This window comes from Globicephala melas, chromosome 3 (genome assembly GCF_963455315.2).
Source record: "Globicephala melas chromosome 3, mGloMel1.2, whole genome shotgun sequence".
Taxonomy (NCBI): Eukaryota; Metazoa; Chordata; class Mammalia; order Artiodactyla; family Delphinidae; genus Globicephala; species Globicephala melas.
In genome coordinates, this window is record NC_083316.1 from 7,464,503 (window position 1) to 7,481,786 (window position 17,284).

The 17,284-nt window shown below is 43.8% G+C and overlaps 1 protein-coding gene across 8 annotated transcripts in view; it reads right to left on the minus strand.

Moving 5' to 3' along the window:
* The window catches only part of SEMA5A (semaphorin 5A), a 479,287-nt gene that overhangs the window by 126,448 nt on the left and 335,555 nt on the right, over positions 1 to 17,284 (minus strand). For all 8 annotated transcript variants that reach the window (XM_030856554.2, XM_060295649.1, XM_060295648.1 and 5 more), the window contains 2 exons: positions 14,173 to 14,308; positions 5,552 to 5,756 (listed from right to left, as the gene is read on the minus strand). In XM_030856554.2, coding sequence (XP_030712414.1) covers positions 5,552 to 5,756; positions 14,173 to 14,308 — 341 coding nt within the window. The remainder of the gene's footprint in view (positions 1 to 5,551; positions 5,757 to 14,172; positions 14,309 to 17,284) is intronic.

Genomic DNA, 17,284 nt, shown 5'->3' on the forward strand with positions numbered 1-17,284 from the left:
TGCAGTCAGAGGGTGTTCTGGAGCCACCTAACATTGTTTTCCATGTGTAGGTATTTTGTTCTCCTGAGTACCTGAATAATTCTTTCTTTACTTTTGCAATTTAAAGACTTAACCTGACTACATTCAGTATTCTTTTATTCTGAGTCAATATTGCTCAGATATGGTGTGTTTTGAAATGTACAGACTCAATTCTTCCTTTATTTCAGAGAAATCATTCCTAGTACTTTTGCCTGTCCCTGCCTAGACCACCAGGTTCTATTACATATGATTTCTGACTTTTTTTTAGCCTGATATATTGTAGTCATTCTGTATCAGCTTGCTGCATCCTAAAACATTTTCTTTCAAATCAAGTCACATCTGTTTTGCTAACTAGTTAGCAAATCATACCAGCAACTACAGAGATGAACTGTAAACATGTCTGCTCCGCTCATGTTGGATAACAGATTTTATATCTGCATCACAAACAATTAGAAATCCAAGCACAGAGAGAGGCAAGGTACATTTATTATAGAGAAGTGATTCTAAATTAAAAAAAAGAAAAAAGAAACAAAACAAAACTATTATTTCCTCTAGAACAGCAGTACTTAAATACGGACCAGAAATGCCCAGCATTGAGTTGATCTGGGATCCTGTTAGAAACACCCTACTCTCTGTGCTGAATCAGAATCTCATGGGGTTGGGCTCAGGAACCCACATTTCTCATGCCCTCGAGGTGAGTCTTAGCCATGCCCTCGTTGAACAGACACTGGTCTAAAATAGCGCTCCAGAAATAAGAAGGGTTTGAGTTAAGGGAATAAACAGTTACGGAAAAATAAAATAAATGGTTAGCAGAGGTGGCAGAGGGTTCAAAACTATAGAACGTGGTACCTGAACAAAAACAAGAAAGCATATGGGAGAAGGGGCAGACTGGTAGACACACTGGAATTGAGATCAAGTCAAAATAAAGTAACGTATTTCACCCTAGAGAGGACAGTAGAAACTCTGAAACTGAATGGTATTTCCAGGGAGATACCATAGAATTAGAACAACCATAGCTAAGGGCAGAGCAACAGCCATAGGTGAGGGGCAGAGAGAACACATGGAGCTGGCAAAGGAATATCACAGAGGGAGAGGTGCCACAAGAGACAGGGCTCCGCAAATCAAGATTCCCAGAATACGCGGATGGTCAACATGATGCTAATTTTATCTTTGTAGAGAGGCACTGAGCAGCTGTTTGGATATAAGACACAGCCACGTATAGATCTCCAGTCATAAATATCCTAAAGGAGTTACCATTGCCATTTTGTCTCCTGCTCTGAGAAGACCTTCAAAGGAATAACTTACAAAGTATCAGCACAGTCATGGCCCAGATAATGTGCCTAACCATGGCCGGATTTCCAAGAGGACAGAGATGGGAGTAGCATGAAAACAGACCCAGAAGGGGGCCGGAAAAGGCTGTTTGACTCAGGGGGGTGGCCCCTGAGTCAAACAGCCTTCCCTGGTGGCCAGCAGGGAAATGCCATTCCAGCTGCAAGAAGCAAAGTGAACTGCACAATGAACAGAGGTGTTTTCACTTCAATTTTTAGATACTGACAAATAAAATTAACCAGCTTTCAAATGGCCATGGATAGGAGTTCTCCAATTTGTGCTTGTTCAAGTAAAGTCCAGGTGAGAGAAAATAAGTTATCACAAAACCTGATTCCCAAACCCAAGCTATCAAACTGATTTTATTAGCAGGTTAGGAAGTATTCCATCTTCACATTCACTGGTTGTGAATGTTACCCTCATGCTCTGTCGGCTGAGCACTTATTAATTCCTGACTGAGGTACAGCATGTGGACGCAGTTTATCTTCAAATGCATCCAAGGTTTGACTTGACGTAAACTACTTGGTCAAGATATAAATAAAAGGCCACATAAACATCAGCCTTCTGAATTTTAAAGGTCAAATTCTGTAATCTTTGTCATCCCGACTTGTTAGGAGTTGTTCAGCTCTTAGCTGGTTTAGTTAAAACAGACTGGCGTTTTTGGATATTCTTTCTAATATTCCATTTTTACATTTCAGTGCCTTAGAAATAAAGAAGAAAGCTATTTGCTGGATCATTAAAAATAACATCCTTTAAAGCTAAATTTTATTCTGAACTAAAACTTGTAAAAGAAGAGATCACCTTCAAAATGTATTCCTCAGTGCTATAAGAGATAAATGAAAAGATCCAGAACTTGGTTGAGACATGAAATTTGTACTTTAAGAGGTCCTAAAGTTAGAATCACCAAACTAGTCTAAACAAACTTAAATAACATCTATGTATCCAGATGCTAGGAGAACTCTGCATGTCTGCCCTGAGTCCCTTCATGTGGTTGGGAGCAGGGCTCTCTTTGGGACCCCATGTATCCATGGTTATTTCCCTGCTGGAAGGGGCCTTCACCCACTGCAAAACCCCTTCCCCTTGAGTTTAACAAACAACCTGACTAGTCAGTCATGGAAACTGCAGAAGAGTTCTATGTATGGCATCGTTCTCCATAATCCCATCCTGTGATTGCTGTTAGTACATCTTGCTATGCCATGACTGAATTTACAAACAGGCAGCAGATTAAAACAAAAGCAACAAATCAGGTCTGCAGAACAAAAAAATGAATCTCTGTAGGACATATCTGGTGAGTGGCTTGCAGTCTATCATTATCAGAATTAGAACTGCAAACCTGGAGCCAGGATCAGACAGCCTGGGGTAACCATAGCTACTTCAGGCTGAGCTAATCCCCTAGCTTTAGCGTGGGAGGGGATGGGAACCAGAGGGGGAGGGGAAGAGCAGCAGCCCAATCATGAGATCATTCAAAACAGACTTGAGCAAGCAAGTTTCTAGAAGGCTGTACTGTTTAAAAAGTCACAGATGCTGACTATAATTTAATCTCAGATTGGTAATTTATCTAAGTTGTTCTGTTGGAATTTGATTTAGATTCTGTTCAAACATGTTGTTTGTAATAAAAATCCTCAAATATTTTATCCCAGTGGCCATGTTTTAAGTTGACAGAACAAGTTGCTCATTGCTATGGACTGAATGTGAGAGGCCCAAAATTCACACCGAAGCCCTAATCTTCAAAGCAATGATATTTGGAGGTGGGGCCTTTAGGAGGTAATTAGGTCATGAGGGTGGAGACCCATGATGGGATTAGTGCCCTTATAAGAAGAGACAGGAGAGAGATGATCTCTCTCTCCACCAAGTGAGGACACAGCAAGAAGATGGTCATCTACAAACCAATAAGTACAATGCAAACAAACATGACCTTCTCATGGTCTTGGTTGTGGACTAGGTCAGGTTTCTCAAGTTGAGGTCATAGGCTGCTCTGTGCTGACCTACCCAGGCCTGCTCAGGACCAGCCCATCTCCCTTCACCATCCTTCCTCCAAGTACTGATGAGGAACTCAACAGCCTCCTAGATTTCCAAGAGGACTCTATTCTCTGTGGCATCAACCAGAACATTTATGGGAGAAAATAAAATAGGAAAATTTTGGAAATGTCCATTTCATTCATTCCTCAAGCTACCACACCCTATGGGGGAATTAAGATGAAAATAGCAGAAAAAGGGTCATGGTTCCTTATTAGACTCTGGTGAGCAAGATAGACACTGTGATGGTAATTCCTTATCTGCTCTTAAAACAGACTTAGGTCCCATCCCCTCGGGCTAACACATCAATCTTCTACAGGACTTCACTGAATAGCTTCCGGAAGCCTTGCTCATGGTAGCTGTTTCCCCCTAACCTCCTCCATGCTCCCTCCCTGTCCCCCACTCCTCCCTCAGACTGACCTTTAGAGGCACCAGTGGCCTCCTTTGGTGATGCAATGGTCACATCTCTGTCCTTAGCTGAGCTGACCACACAGCAGCACCGGCCACAGCTGACCACTGCTGCATCTGGTTCTTTGGCTGTGTCCCTCCTTGTGCAAACCCAGCTCTTCCTCCTTGGTCAGCTCTCAGCTTAACCTCATCGGCCAAGCACAGGAGCCTTCCTGGCTCTCCTACCACATCACTTTAGTCACACCCACTGCATAAGCTTGGCATCACTTCTCACAATTTCCTTAGTGGTTGGTTCGTTATGTGCTGTCCCCGCAGGAATATAGAGAAAGATGCTGCTGGTCTGCTCACCATCTCACTTCATCAGCACTCAGATGAACCGCAAAATAGTAAAAGCTCAGTAAATCTTAGCAACTTTGTAAATAAAATTAACCAACTGATGGATATAAGATATCATTAACAACAACAGTGGAAACTGTGTTCTATGAAAAAGTGCCAACTATACAAAACACTGGACAGAGGATGTAGGGATGGGATGGACTTCACAAAGTGGGATTTTCTATACAGGAAGACCTGAAGCAAGAAAGAGCTGGGCAAGTTTATAAAACTAAGACCCAGCCATGAGGCCAGCCTAGGGCACCCAGCACTCTTCACGTAATGAACAGAGATGGAACCTGCCTTCAACAGGTGAGTTACTGTGGAAACCGAAGAGGTCTAGTTGTCACTGATAATTTGATAAGCATTGTTGCCTGTGTTTTCTGTAAAATATTTTCTTATTTATGCCCCCAAACATATTCTTCAGAATGCTTCTACCTACAATCCTACAACAGGAATATATTGCTGTGAGCACTGTTTGTAAACCAATTGAAAATCATATGACAATCTCAGGATAATATTTCACCAGACAATGTCCTCTAACAAATTTCACTGTCTTAAATTATCTGAATTAAAATGGTCTTTCCAAGAAAAGATGTATTTTATGAGTAGTTGAGAAATACTAGTTAAGAAATCAGTATTTACAATAGCCAAGACCTGGAAATGTCCTGTCCATCAACAGATGAATGGATAAAGATATGATTATACATATATACAATGGAATATTACCCAACCATAAAGAAGAGTGCAATAATGCCATTTGCAGCAACATGGATGGACCTAGAGATTATGATACTAAGCAGAGTAAGTCAGAAAGAGAAAGACAGATACCATATATTACTTATATGTGGAATCTAAAACACAACACAAATGAACTTATCTATGAAACAGAAACCAGCTCACAGACAGAGAGAACAGACTTGTGGTTGCCAAGGGGGAGGGTGGGCTGAAGGAGGGAAGGATTAGGAGTTTGGGATTAGCAGATGCAAAACAGTATACATATTATGGATAAACGACAAGGTCTTACTGTATAGCACCAGGAACTATATTCAATATCCTGTGATAAACCATAATGTAATAGAACACAAAGAAGGATACACATACACATATATAACTGAATCCCTTTGCTGCAGAGCAGAAATTAACACAACATTGTAAATCAACTATACTTCAATGAAATTGAAAGAAAGAAATCAGGCATTGGTTTTCCAATAAAAATTATAACTAACACAGTGAAAAAAGATGATGAGATTATTTTCGGAGGATGATGAAGATAAGGAAGCATCCTGGGCTTTGCTGCTTGGAGGAAAGAAGACAGGCCCAAAGCTTGACACTGAGATCTCATGTTTAGAATTTAAAACACAAAATCAGGAGATGATAGAAAGCTCCTCAGAGGAGGGTGAGCTCCTACCTGTGGCCAAATAAATGATGTGGATGAGCGCGTCCCTGCCCTGCACCAGGTCGACGGCCACGTGGGAAAAGCGGCTGTTGTCCTCCATGAAGGAGGGCACTGCAGTCACTGGTTGTACCACCTCATGCATCAGGATGAACTTCTGAGCATCCTGCAGGTTCCTTTCCGTCAGGTTCACGTACAGGCCCTGGTCCATGGTGCCGCACTGCAGAAGAAGACATGCGGTTACTGGAACCAGCCACCCCAGCTGGAGGGCGACTGGGAATCTGAAAACCTGAGTGGGCCAATGTGCTCCCTTCTCCATTTCCGCCAAAGTCCCCATCCTTGGTGTTCCTCCCATTTTAGGTTTGAACTTGTTATATTTGGGGAGTCTCTCCACTCCCATCATAAATGAACGATGAGAACAAATGAACTTATCTACAAAACAGACTCACAGACTTAGAGAACCAACTTATGGCTATCTGGGGGGGGATGGGTGGGGGGAGGGATAGGGAGTTTGTGACTGACATGTATACACTGTTATATTTCAAATGGATAACTAACAAGGACCTACTGGATAGCACAGGGAACTCTGCTCAATGTTGTACAACAACCTAAATGGGAAAAGAATTTGAAAAAGAATAGATACGTGTATATGTTTAACTGAATCACTTTGCTGTACACCTGAAACTATCACAACATTGTTAGCCAACTACACTCCAATATAAAATAAAAAGTTAAAGAAAAATAAATGAATGATCAGAAGCTTGAAGAAAATGGAGTAGAAGTCGTTGCTAACTTCAATTCTAACAGCATATACAGAAAATCTCCACATCGCATGTGGAGTCCCTTGGGAGCTGTCTGCCTAAGTGCACACTACTCAATCTGTCACACAAATCAGGTTCCCAGATGGAAAACACAGCAATCAAATGCATCACGTAGATTTGCTGGTTTTCCTTGGAATGGCGGGTTTATAAGCAAGACATGGATTCCACCGAGATAGAATTAGGTCATTTTAATCTGTAAACTATGTGATATTGTTCTACTGTCTTTTACATGGGCTACAAAACACTGTGCTGGCCTTATTCCTTTGTGCCCATATTCTGAGCTAGAAGAAGCAAAAAATTCACATAGAGTTGAGCATCCGAGAAAAAACATGGGGCAGGGGAGCAAAACTTCCCACCCCAAAATGTCTTTAGAACGTGTGGATTATTTCGAGCTGAAAACAACGAAGGCCCAATAGACTCAGGAAGAAACTTTGACCTTCCCCCTAAATGCCTAAAAAATTTAGATGGAGGGCCTGTTCCTGGAATAGAGATATCTCCAGAGATATCAGCAAAGAATATGGGCTAAGTGTGGTGGGAGAAACTCAGCAGGGCCTAGAGATCAGAGCCCCCTCGGGGTCCCATTGTCTCTGTAGGCCCAGCAAACACTTATTTACCAAGGATTTGCTTTTCTATCTCCAGGTCAATTGCTTTCCTCCCCTTTGAAGTCTCAAACCACTACCCTCAACATGCTCTTTCATCTTTAGCTAAAGATGGTATTTAAGATGAGGGTTTCGGCCACTTGGGTGAGTCACTCAGTTTTCCTGGGTCCCTCCCACGTATACATGTTATTAAACTTTTGTTGGATTTTCTCCTGTTAATCTGTGTCATGTCAATTTAATTCTTAGACTGGTCAGAAGAATCTAGAAGGGCAGAGGAAACTTGCTTTCTCCCCAACAGTGATGAATTTTCAAGAAGAGAGGGGAGTAAGATAAAGGAAGTGAGGAAGGAAGGGAGATGGGCAGAGAGGAGTGTAAAGGAAGAAATCAGAAGGAAATAGGAAGGAAGGAAGAAGATTCTCAGGTAGAAGAAATACCACAAAGAGGAATCTGTGATACACAGGGAAAAAAAAAATTAGGCCTGGAAATTGCTGAGAATTAAACTCAGAGCTGTGCTGCGAAAAGGCTGGCAGGTGTTATGTAGGATGGTCCTGGGCAAGGATGAGATTAAAAGAGGGGTAGGAAAGCAAGCAAAGCTTTCCTGGGGCAGAACATAGAATCAGAAAATTATCACCAAGCTTTCTCATTTCTTTCATAAACTTTAAATTGTGCTTCCAAGAAAGGCTGTTCCTCGGCAGAATTCCATAGAAGTAGGTTTGATGGAAATGAATTTCCCTGTTCATACCATCTGAAACTACCTTTATAACATGTCATTTCTAATACTTGGTTTTATAATAGGTTAGAGGTGCAAAAGTATAAGATGGACATGGCTTTTTAAGAATAGACGGTATTTTTGTAGCACTTGATAAAATATCCTACACGCCATAAAATGATAGGCTGATTTAGAATTAAAGTATCTTGGAGCAAAATGGATTCCAAGACTGGTCCAATGCTTAGTTGAATGTCACACCCTTGCAGGGGGCCCCAGGTACCAGGTGGTGGGATGGTCAGGTGAAGGTGAAGGGTACAGCTCTGTGGTCTCAGGTGAGGCCCTGCCTCTCAGCCTCTGCCTCTTTACCTATAAGGTGGCCAGAAAAACACTTCCTCTGCTCACTTCACAGGGCTGCTGTGAGGCCAACTGAGACTATCAGTGGAGAGCATTTGTAAGTTAATTGAAAGTGCCTGTAAGTGCCAAGGAACAAGGCCGTGTGCCTGGCACAGAGAAGCCATTCAAACAATGGTAAATGGTCAATGCGTCCGTCTAGTAGCAGGGCAGCAATTCTATGGGCCATTGAGCTGCAGGGGCCCGAGGGAATGAATGAATAAATAAAGGGAGGAAGGAATCAGTGGGTGAATACATAGCAGTTGTATTGGGGTGGGGGGGGGCGTGCCAGGAGATTTTCCATAATTGACGTATTTAACAGTAACACTTGGAGGATGGAGACAGTGCCTGTTGACCAATGTGTTACAAAATGCTCTGAAGTCTATCCAGGTGAGTTCTAGTTCTGAGAGTGACAGTGTGTGGCAGTTTTCTATTCCTGAAATCAGCAGCAATACTTAAGTCACGGGTAGCAACGAGCAATCTGACTGCTGGGTGAAGTTTTGCATGCAGGTTTTGTTTTCTATGCACAGTGTAAAAAATTGGCATCAGAAAGATCAGGAGACATAATATAAAACTGAGGACCTCTGGCTGCTCTTGAAGAATCTGGGGACCTAAGTGACGCAGAGGCCTGGGTGGGCTGGGGCTTCAGAGCAGGAACCCCGACAGTTCCTTGTCGTTTTCACGATGCTTTATCTTACTTAAATCAGCAACCTGCATTGTCACTATGATATTGTGATTTATAATAAGAAATATATATTTGGCCTTTGTCCCTGTTCTGTCACAGAGCTCCTAAAACCCTTGAAATTTCCTAAGTGATGAGAGCAATACAGGTGTCTTTTGTTATGTTAATAAGGTGACTTTTGGACCTCACCTAATGATGGGGGCTAGTCCTCAGCGGACCCAACCATGTGATTAGAGGGTTGGAACCTTCAGTCCCACCACCCTGACCTCCAGGAAGGTTGAATCCATCACCAATGACCAAATGATTTCATCAATCACACCTATAGGGAAGCCTCCATAAACACCCCAAAGCATGGAGCTCTCAGAGCTTCCGGGTTGGTGAACAAGAGGAGGTTCAGGGAGCGTACCCACCTCAGAAAGAGCTCCATGCCCTTTCCCCATACCTTGCCCTACTTGCCCTGGGAATCTCTTCCATCTGGCTCTTCCTGAGTTGTGTCCTTTATAATAAACCAGTGATCTAGGAAGTAAAATGTTTGAGTTCTGTGAGCCTCTCTAGCCAATTAATGAACCTAACGGACCTTGGAATGTCCCACCTGTAGCCCACAGGTCAGAAGCATGGGTGACTACCCGGACTTCAGAATAGCATCTGAAGTGGGGCTCAAGGGGAGAGTCTTGCAGGACTGAGACCTCCACCTGTCATATCTGATGCTATCTCTGGGTGAACAGTGTCGGAATTGAGTTGACTTGTTGGACACCAAGTTGGTGTTGGAGAATTGCTTGGTGGCGTGGAAAAAAACCCACAAGTTGGAACCGACTGACAAAATCTTTAGCCAAGAACTGGTTTTAAACTATACTCTGTACTCCACAGTGTCCTCGTTTCTTTTGCCAGTCTATAATGAATATCTCACCCAAGGATTCTTTTTCAAACATTTTGAAAGCTATTTAAATTTATAGCATATATTTATTGGATCATAAGGAACCCACTTAGCTCTCTAATGGGCTGCAAATGTTCTCACTGAGCCTTATACATCGGGCTCCCGCAGTGTCTCTGCGACACCCCGGGTACTCTGTGCAAGAAGAAAACAATAAAAATAGTAAGAACACAGCCATCGTCCTCCTGTGGCTTACCACCCATAACGGTTGTCTTGCTAACACCTCTGAAAGTAATAAGATCAATACTTGTACTAATTCTTAATACAAAAATACTTGCACTCTTGTTTATTTTTTTCAAGGATGACAGAACCATCCTCATCCTAGCTTGCCAACCCTTGGTGGGCAAGTCCACGATCACCTAGCCTCATGCTGAGAGGGCCTGATTTTGATGGTACCCTTCCTCCCGTCTTGCTGCAAACATGTATCCTGTACCAAAGGGTGCTGATGGCTTGACCAAGTTCCTCCATCTGGTCCTCCAGCAGAGGCCTCCTCACCTGCCTGACCACTTTTGAGGGTCTGTTTTCCATTTTGGCTCCATCACTTTTGATTGGTGCTAATCAAAACCACCAGAGTCTGTCCCGCTGCAGGTGTGCCACTGGATCTGAATAATGTTTTCTGGAAGTGACTGATGCTTTTCCTAGTGAGGGCTCAGAGCCTGGGTGACTTCGGGGACTGAGGCCTCTAACAGGGCAGACTTTCACAGCACCACCTACCATGGTTTCTAGATTGCAACTGATAAAAATAGTACTTTGTTTTGTTTTGTTATTGTTTTCAATGGAGATTTCTGTATCAAATCTTGAAAAATTATGCATTGTTTCTCCTAACCCATTCTTCCTCCTGAACCTGAATCATGTTTCTGCTCTCCTAATTAATTAGCTACTTCCAGTACATAAGTAGTGCATAAAATTCCAAATGTCAGTAGGCAAACAATAATAAAAAATCTAACCACTTCTAACTGTTGGTTATTGCAAACATAAGGTCCATTATACACAACTAGTGGAGGGATCCTTAATTCAAAACACATTCCCACCCTATGCCTGCCTAGGTGGTCTCATGGAAGTCAGTAAGGTTGCCTTAAGTTAGCACGGTTATCAAGTATGGTAAACCGGAAGAAAACATTTGGTACCTACTTGCACCAGGAATTATACAAAGGATCACCATAATCTATATCTCTCACTTCGTCCCAGCTTACCCTTACCCCTCCCTGTGTCCTCAAGTCCATTCTCTACATCTGTGTCTTTATTCCTGTCCTGCACCTAGGTTCTTCAGAACCATTTTTTTTTTAAGATTCCATATATATGTGTTAGCATACAGTATTTATTTTTCTCTTTCTGACGTACTTCACTCTGTATAACACACTCTAGGTCCATCCAGCTCACTACAAATAACTCAATTTTGTTTCTTTTTATGGCTGAGTAATATTCCATTGTATATATGTGCCACATCTTCCTTATCCATTCGTCTATCGATGGGCATTTAGGTTGCTTCCATGATCCGGCCATTGTAAATAGTGCTGCAATGAACATTGTGGTGCATGGCTCTTTTTGAATTATGGTTTTCTCAGGGTATATGCCCAGTAATGGGATTGCTGGGTCATATGGTAGTTCTAGTTTTAGCTTCTTAAGGAAACTCCATACTGTTTTCCATAGTGGTTGTATCAATTTACATTCCAACCAACAGTGCAGGAGAATTCCCTTTTCACCACACTCTTTCCAGCATTTATTGTTTCTAGATTTTTTGATAGTGGCCATTCTGACTGACGTGAGGTGATACCTCATTGTGGTTTTGATTTGCATTTCTCTAATGATTAGTGATGTTGAGCATCCTTTCATGTGTTTCTTGGCAATCTGTATATCTTCTTTGGAGAAATGTCTGTTTAGGTCTTCTGCCCATTTTTGGATTGGGTTGTTTGTTTTTTTGATATTGAGCTGCATGAGCTGCTTGTAAATTTTGGAGATTAATCCTTTGTCCGTTGCTTCATTTTCAAATACTTTCTCCCATTCTGAGGGTTGTCTTTTCATCTTGTTTATGTTTTCCTTTGCTGTGCAAAAGCTTTTAAGTCCGTGCAAATCTTAAATTCTACCCAAAGAAGACACACTCAGGTAACCAAGTTTCCTGCCTGAAAGGCACGCCCCATTCTGCAGGTTTCATTCATCACACTGCATGGCCCAACTCCCATCTCATAAACGTGAGTAAGCCCTGGCATTATAAAACCAGATGCCCATGGACTCAGGAAATGAGGGGATTTGCTCTTTCCTACAAATATATCCAGACAAAGGGCTAAAAGTTATCCACTGCCTGGAGTCGGTTAGGCATCACAAAGTTTGTTAAGTCACTGTTCACCGTGAAGACATTTGCAATTGAAACGTCAAGACATTAAAAGAACCCTATAAGTATGGTGAGCATCTTTGTTAATTTTTTTTTTTTTAAACTTCAGGATTTTACAATCGACTTTCTTAAAGGGAATGATACATTTCACCTTCATGGTTTTTACAAAGGGCCTTTTTAAACAGTTACATTACCCCAAGATCCAGGGGACACCCCACTGTTACACCCCATGTAACAGTTACATTACCCCAAGATCCAGGTGGGGTTAAGATGCAGAGACTCAACAATGGGGCAAAGAGAGTCAGTGTTCAGTTAATAATTACATAAACTGTATATATCAGGAAAAGTGACTACTTCATGTTTGGTTCCCACTAAACTGTCAGCTTGCCTGAATTTCTTTGTCTAGTACTGAACTTGGTTAGTAGCGAGGCTTGGATAACAAATGTAAATCTGATCACTCAGTTTCCTGACTTATAAGTGGGTCTAATGATGCCCACTTCATAGAGCTGCTGAGAAGAGAAAATAAGACAAAGCACCTAAAAATAAATAATCCTAAAATAGTCCTCCTTCTTCATTTTATTGATGAAAATTAGGATGGGAGATGCTAAATAATTTTCCCAAGTAAAGCAGTAAGTGGTAAAGTGGACATGTAAACCCATCCCAATTGCCAGCCCTGTGATCTTTAGGAAAAAAAACCCTCAAAACAATTAGAATTGAATGGTCCCTGCCAAAGTCCAAGTAAAGCGTAAAGTAACTGAACTTTTCCCTACTAGCAGTTTTCTCAAAAGCCAAAGAGGTTTCATGTGTTGGGATAACAAACCCATCAGAATTTGGAGGCCTGGATACAGGACCCAGTTCTAGTACTGATTAGTTACGAAAACTAAAGTTTCTCTAGTCGGAGGAGGTTGAGGCTTTGTATCTGAGGACTGGGGTTGGGAGCCCAGCTCGGCCACTAATCAGCCAGTGTCCTCGGCCTAATTATGTGCTCTACGGTTCAACAAATGCCCTTCTCTGTCTGTGGGAGAAGCTGTTACCAATCATAGCACAGTTGCCAGAATGCGACGAGATACATGGGAAGCACTGAGCCCAGTGTCTGGAACTTGGTGGTTCTAAAAATTACACCCATGATGATGATGATGACAATGCTATGAAAGTTCTTCTCAGAAGAAAGGCCCTCAAGGGAAGCCTGCTGTTATGCATGAATGTCTCCCCAAAATTGATATGTTGAAACCCTAACCCTCAGGGTGTCTGTATTTGGGGTTGGAGTCTCTAAGGAAGTGACTGAGGTCAAATGAGGTCATGTCGGTGGGCCCCTGATCTCATAGGATTAGTGCCACTCCATGTTCACTGAGGAAAAAAAGCCACATGAGGACACAGTGAGAAGGTGGCCGTCTACAAGCTAGGAAGGGAGCTCTCGTCAGAAAGTGAATTGGTCAGAACCTTGATCACGGACTTCTAGCCTCCAGAATTGCAAGAAAATAAATTTCCCATCTGTGGTATTTTGTTACGGCAGCCCGAGCTGACTAATACATTTGCTGACTGACCAAACATGAGTAGATGGCTTCATCTCTTTGGGTTTCAGCTTCTTCTGAACATGGGTATATGGGAGGAGATGATGTACAGAGCCCCTTACAGCTTGAACATGTGGCAATATTGTGATTTGTACGTGAATGGCCTCCACCTGCTCTTTATTCCCTCACAGCTGCCCCATGACATCCCATTCACCCCAACGGGAAATCTCACCACATTCCCAATTAGAGCTCAAATTCTGTTTGTGCATCTCCACTGCTCTGTGTCCTGGACCCCATTCATTACAGCGTCATTCATTAGGAGTCAGAGCTTCTGGGGACACAGAGTCCACCATCATTAGTACTAATTGAAGCTTGGATTCCCAACCTGCTGCATTGTGCTGGCCTTTTTCAGTCCAGGCTCAGGCGTCACAGCTGACAAAAGGCCCTTTTTCGGTCAGGCGCCTCAGTAGACAAAAGGCCTTGGTCTACTTACATGAGACAAGCCGAGTGTGGGGCTGTCCCCAGGGGCTGGGTGGCAGTGGCTCACAGCCATACTGTGCACGCGCTGGGGGGTTACATCGCCCCAGCCAGTCTGTCTACACAAGGACTCTGCATGCTATGTGGGGGGATGATGGGAAGAGTGCCCCTTTGTCCCCAGAATTACCTGGAAGTTGGGGTTAGGGTTGGGATACGGTAGCCAGGCGGACCGAGAGCTCTCCTGGTACTTGAAGGGCCCGTTAAAGGCCTGCGAGATGGCGCTGAGGTTGAAGACGCACACGGCAGAGGCAGCGATGCTGTTCCTGGGAGCCGAGGAAGAGAAAGGAGAAGGCAGGTCAGAGAGCCCCGCTGTGATCCCTGTCCCAGGGCCCTCCCACGGGCCCTGGGTGCCAAGGAAGCACCTTCTAGGGGAAGACTCACCATTAGTTTCCTAAACACCCCAAGGATGAAGCTGAAGCGGTGAATGGTGTCCCCCTGGGGTTTCTTTATAGGGGAACAAACACTTCACTCTAGGAACACGGGTATTTAGCAGTTATGACACTCATAATCCTGCCAGATGAGATGAATTCACCCAGCCACAAGGGGAGTGACAAACGCTTTTGTCCCCATCAGCCTGGCAGGGCTCTCCCCACCTGTTCACCTGCTTACTTTAGCTGGCAGTGGGGCAATCTGCTGCTGCTGCTTTTTAAAAAAGCCCCACATAGGGCTTCCCTGGTGACGCAGTGGTTGGGAGTCCGCCTGCCGATGCAGGGGACACAGGTTCGTGCCCCAGTCCGGGAAGATCCCACATGCTGCGGAGCGGCTGGGCCTGTGCGCCATGGCCGCTGAGCCTGCGCGTCCGGAGCCTGTGCTCCACAACGGGAGAGGCCGCAGCGGTGGGAGGCCCACGTACTGCAAAAAAAAAAAAAAAAAAAAAAGCCCCAGATAGTTGTGGTTATATGTTATCCTTTAAAAAAAATACCAAATAAAAGCATTTTGCAAAAAGTGCCTGTCAGAGACCCTTCATATATATATATATATATGTATATATAATGTATCTATATATATATATATATTTTAATTTAAAAAGAATTTTAAATTCAAAGGGTCAGAGAGAAACATTTGACACAGCACTGACACAGGACATCTTGAAGCCTTAATTTAGAATTCAAGCTGTACAGAATTGAAGGCTATAAATGAGAGGCTCTCAGAGTCCCGTGCCCTTTACTAAGTGGAAACAGCAATATGTTTTTGTTGTTAAATAAATCTGCATTGTCAGCTCAGCTATGGTTTTAAAATTTCGTGTTAATGCTTTTAGCCAATAACATGTCTACTTATCCATTTTTTCCCCCCTGAATCAAAGAAAAAGTCATGAAACTCCAAAATGAAAATATCTACCTTAAACTTGGTTCATCTGAAAAACACTGAATCGGTGGTAGACACCTTCTAAAGGCTTTACAAACTCCAACTCATTTAAGCTTCATAAGGTAGGGGAAATTCATTGTTAGGAAATTGGGACCCAGTGAGGTCAAGACACCTGCCCCAAATCACCCAGCCACTAAATGGGGGAGTTGGACTGAAACCCCAGGGGGGTTGGTACCAAAAAAGGAAAATTTTAAATTCTTTGTGACAGCTCTGTGTGGATGGTAATAAAAAACACCCCCATGGAAGGTTAGAGCCTTGAGAGCAGGGGTGCGTGTTCCCTCTGGAAGCTCCAGTACAGAGAAGAAAGTCTGGTGGGAAGATGCGTACCCCTCACTGCTGGCAAATAAACTGATAAACGATAAATATGAACTTATTCATATTGCTAATTTTACTCTTTTTTAAGAAGATGAGAAGTCAAATTGTGTAAGGAAGAATTAGCCTTTGGACATGTGACTGGACTTCAGCGAGAAGTCGAAGACAGCTCTGCTGGAGCAATAACGGCCAGCCAGACCCACAGGAGAGGCTCTACCTGGGGACCAGGTGACCACGCCTTGGCCCTGGCACAGTGACAGTCGAGGGCGGAGTGTTAATAATACCTCCCTGAGCCCTCTGCTGAGTGCCTGAAAGGGAGCATCTTATTTATCACAGGGAACCTCTAGACCCTGAGACCAGCCTGATTTTACAGATGTAGGAACCAAAGCACAGGGAGGTTACTGAACCCAAGTCACAGGCTGAGGGGAAGTAAAGCAGGATTTACATGGGGCCCGGGGGTTCATGCCTTTGACCCCATTGCTATGCTTCTTCCCGGGAAGGGAAGAAACTTATCGTCTCCCTGCTGGCATCCCATTTCTCAGTTCGCTGCGTTCACTCACTCTGAAGGGGGCTGGGCGGGGTCTCTGGTGTCGCTCTGGATGTCCCAGTGGCTGCCAGCCTGAGCATCCCTGACAGGTGTTGGTGGACACTTCTTTTTGCCCCTCAGTGAGCTGAGGCCCATCGGTACAGCACATGTATGCCATGTGCACAACCAACACACACACACGCACTTTCCTTTTCTCCCTCTGCCCTTTAACTTGCGGTGATCTGAGAAGGGTCAGGGGCGAGGACTTGGGTGACTCCCCAGGAGCTCTTCCCCCGCTCTTCCTGGGATGGGCCTCCTGCTAGAACTGTGCATTACTCACCTTGCCTGTCCCTGCACGCAGGGGAGGCCAGCCCAGGTCTAGACTACTGTGACCTTGGGGCTGCGTCTGCTTAAAGCTGGGGTCGGTAGTCATAAGCCCATTTGGCTAACAGACCTTCAGTCACATATCGCAAGCTGGCCTCTATCAGTAGTCATGGTGATAACGTGGCCTTCATCTAATGCTCTGTTTTATTTCTTTACTTGTTTACAGCCCAGGCAGGTAAAAGTGGAGGTAGCCCCCGGCCCTTGGTGAGCCCAACAATATGGGAACTTAGAGTTTCCTTCCTTAATCTGCTGGAAGCCGCTGGTAGAAAAGTAGAGAAATTCCTCCTAGCTCTTCATCTCCTAAGGAGGGAAGAGAAATCAAAAGTTTTGCCCTCCTCCACTCCTACTACTACATTATCTGAGAGCCAGCATTTTTAGCTTTCCAGGAAAAAAACAAGCAAAACCTTCAGAGATTCTGTGGCAGGAGTGTACCACTTCCTGCAGCCCAACTCATGCCCTAGGGGTTGAGAAAACCCCACAGCCCTAGGGACAGAATGGGCTGGAAGAGTGAACTTTATCCCCATTCCCCAGTGCTAGGGACCTTGATGAATATACAGGGACAAACCAACCCTGTGAGCAAAAGCCCGAGAAAGCTTAGCCAGGGCATTTTTAGTTATCAATTCAGAGACGGGACATAACCGGTACCTTGAAC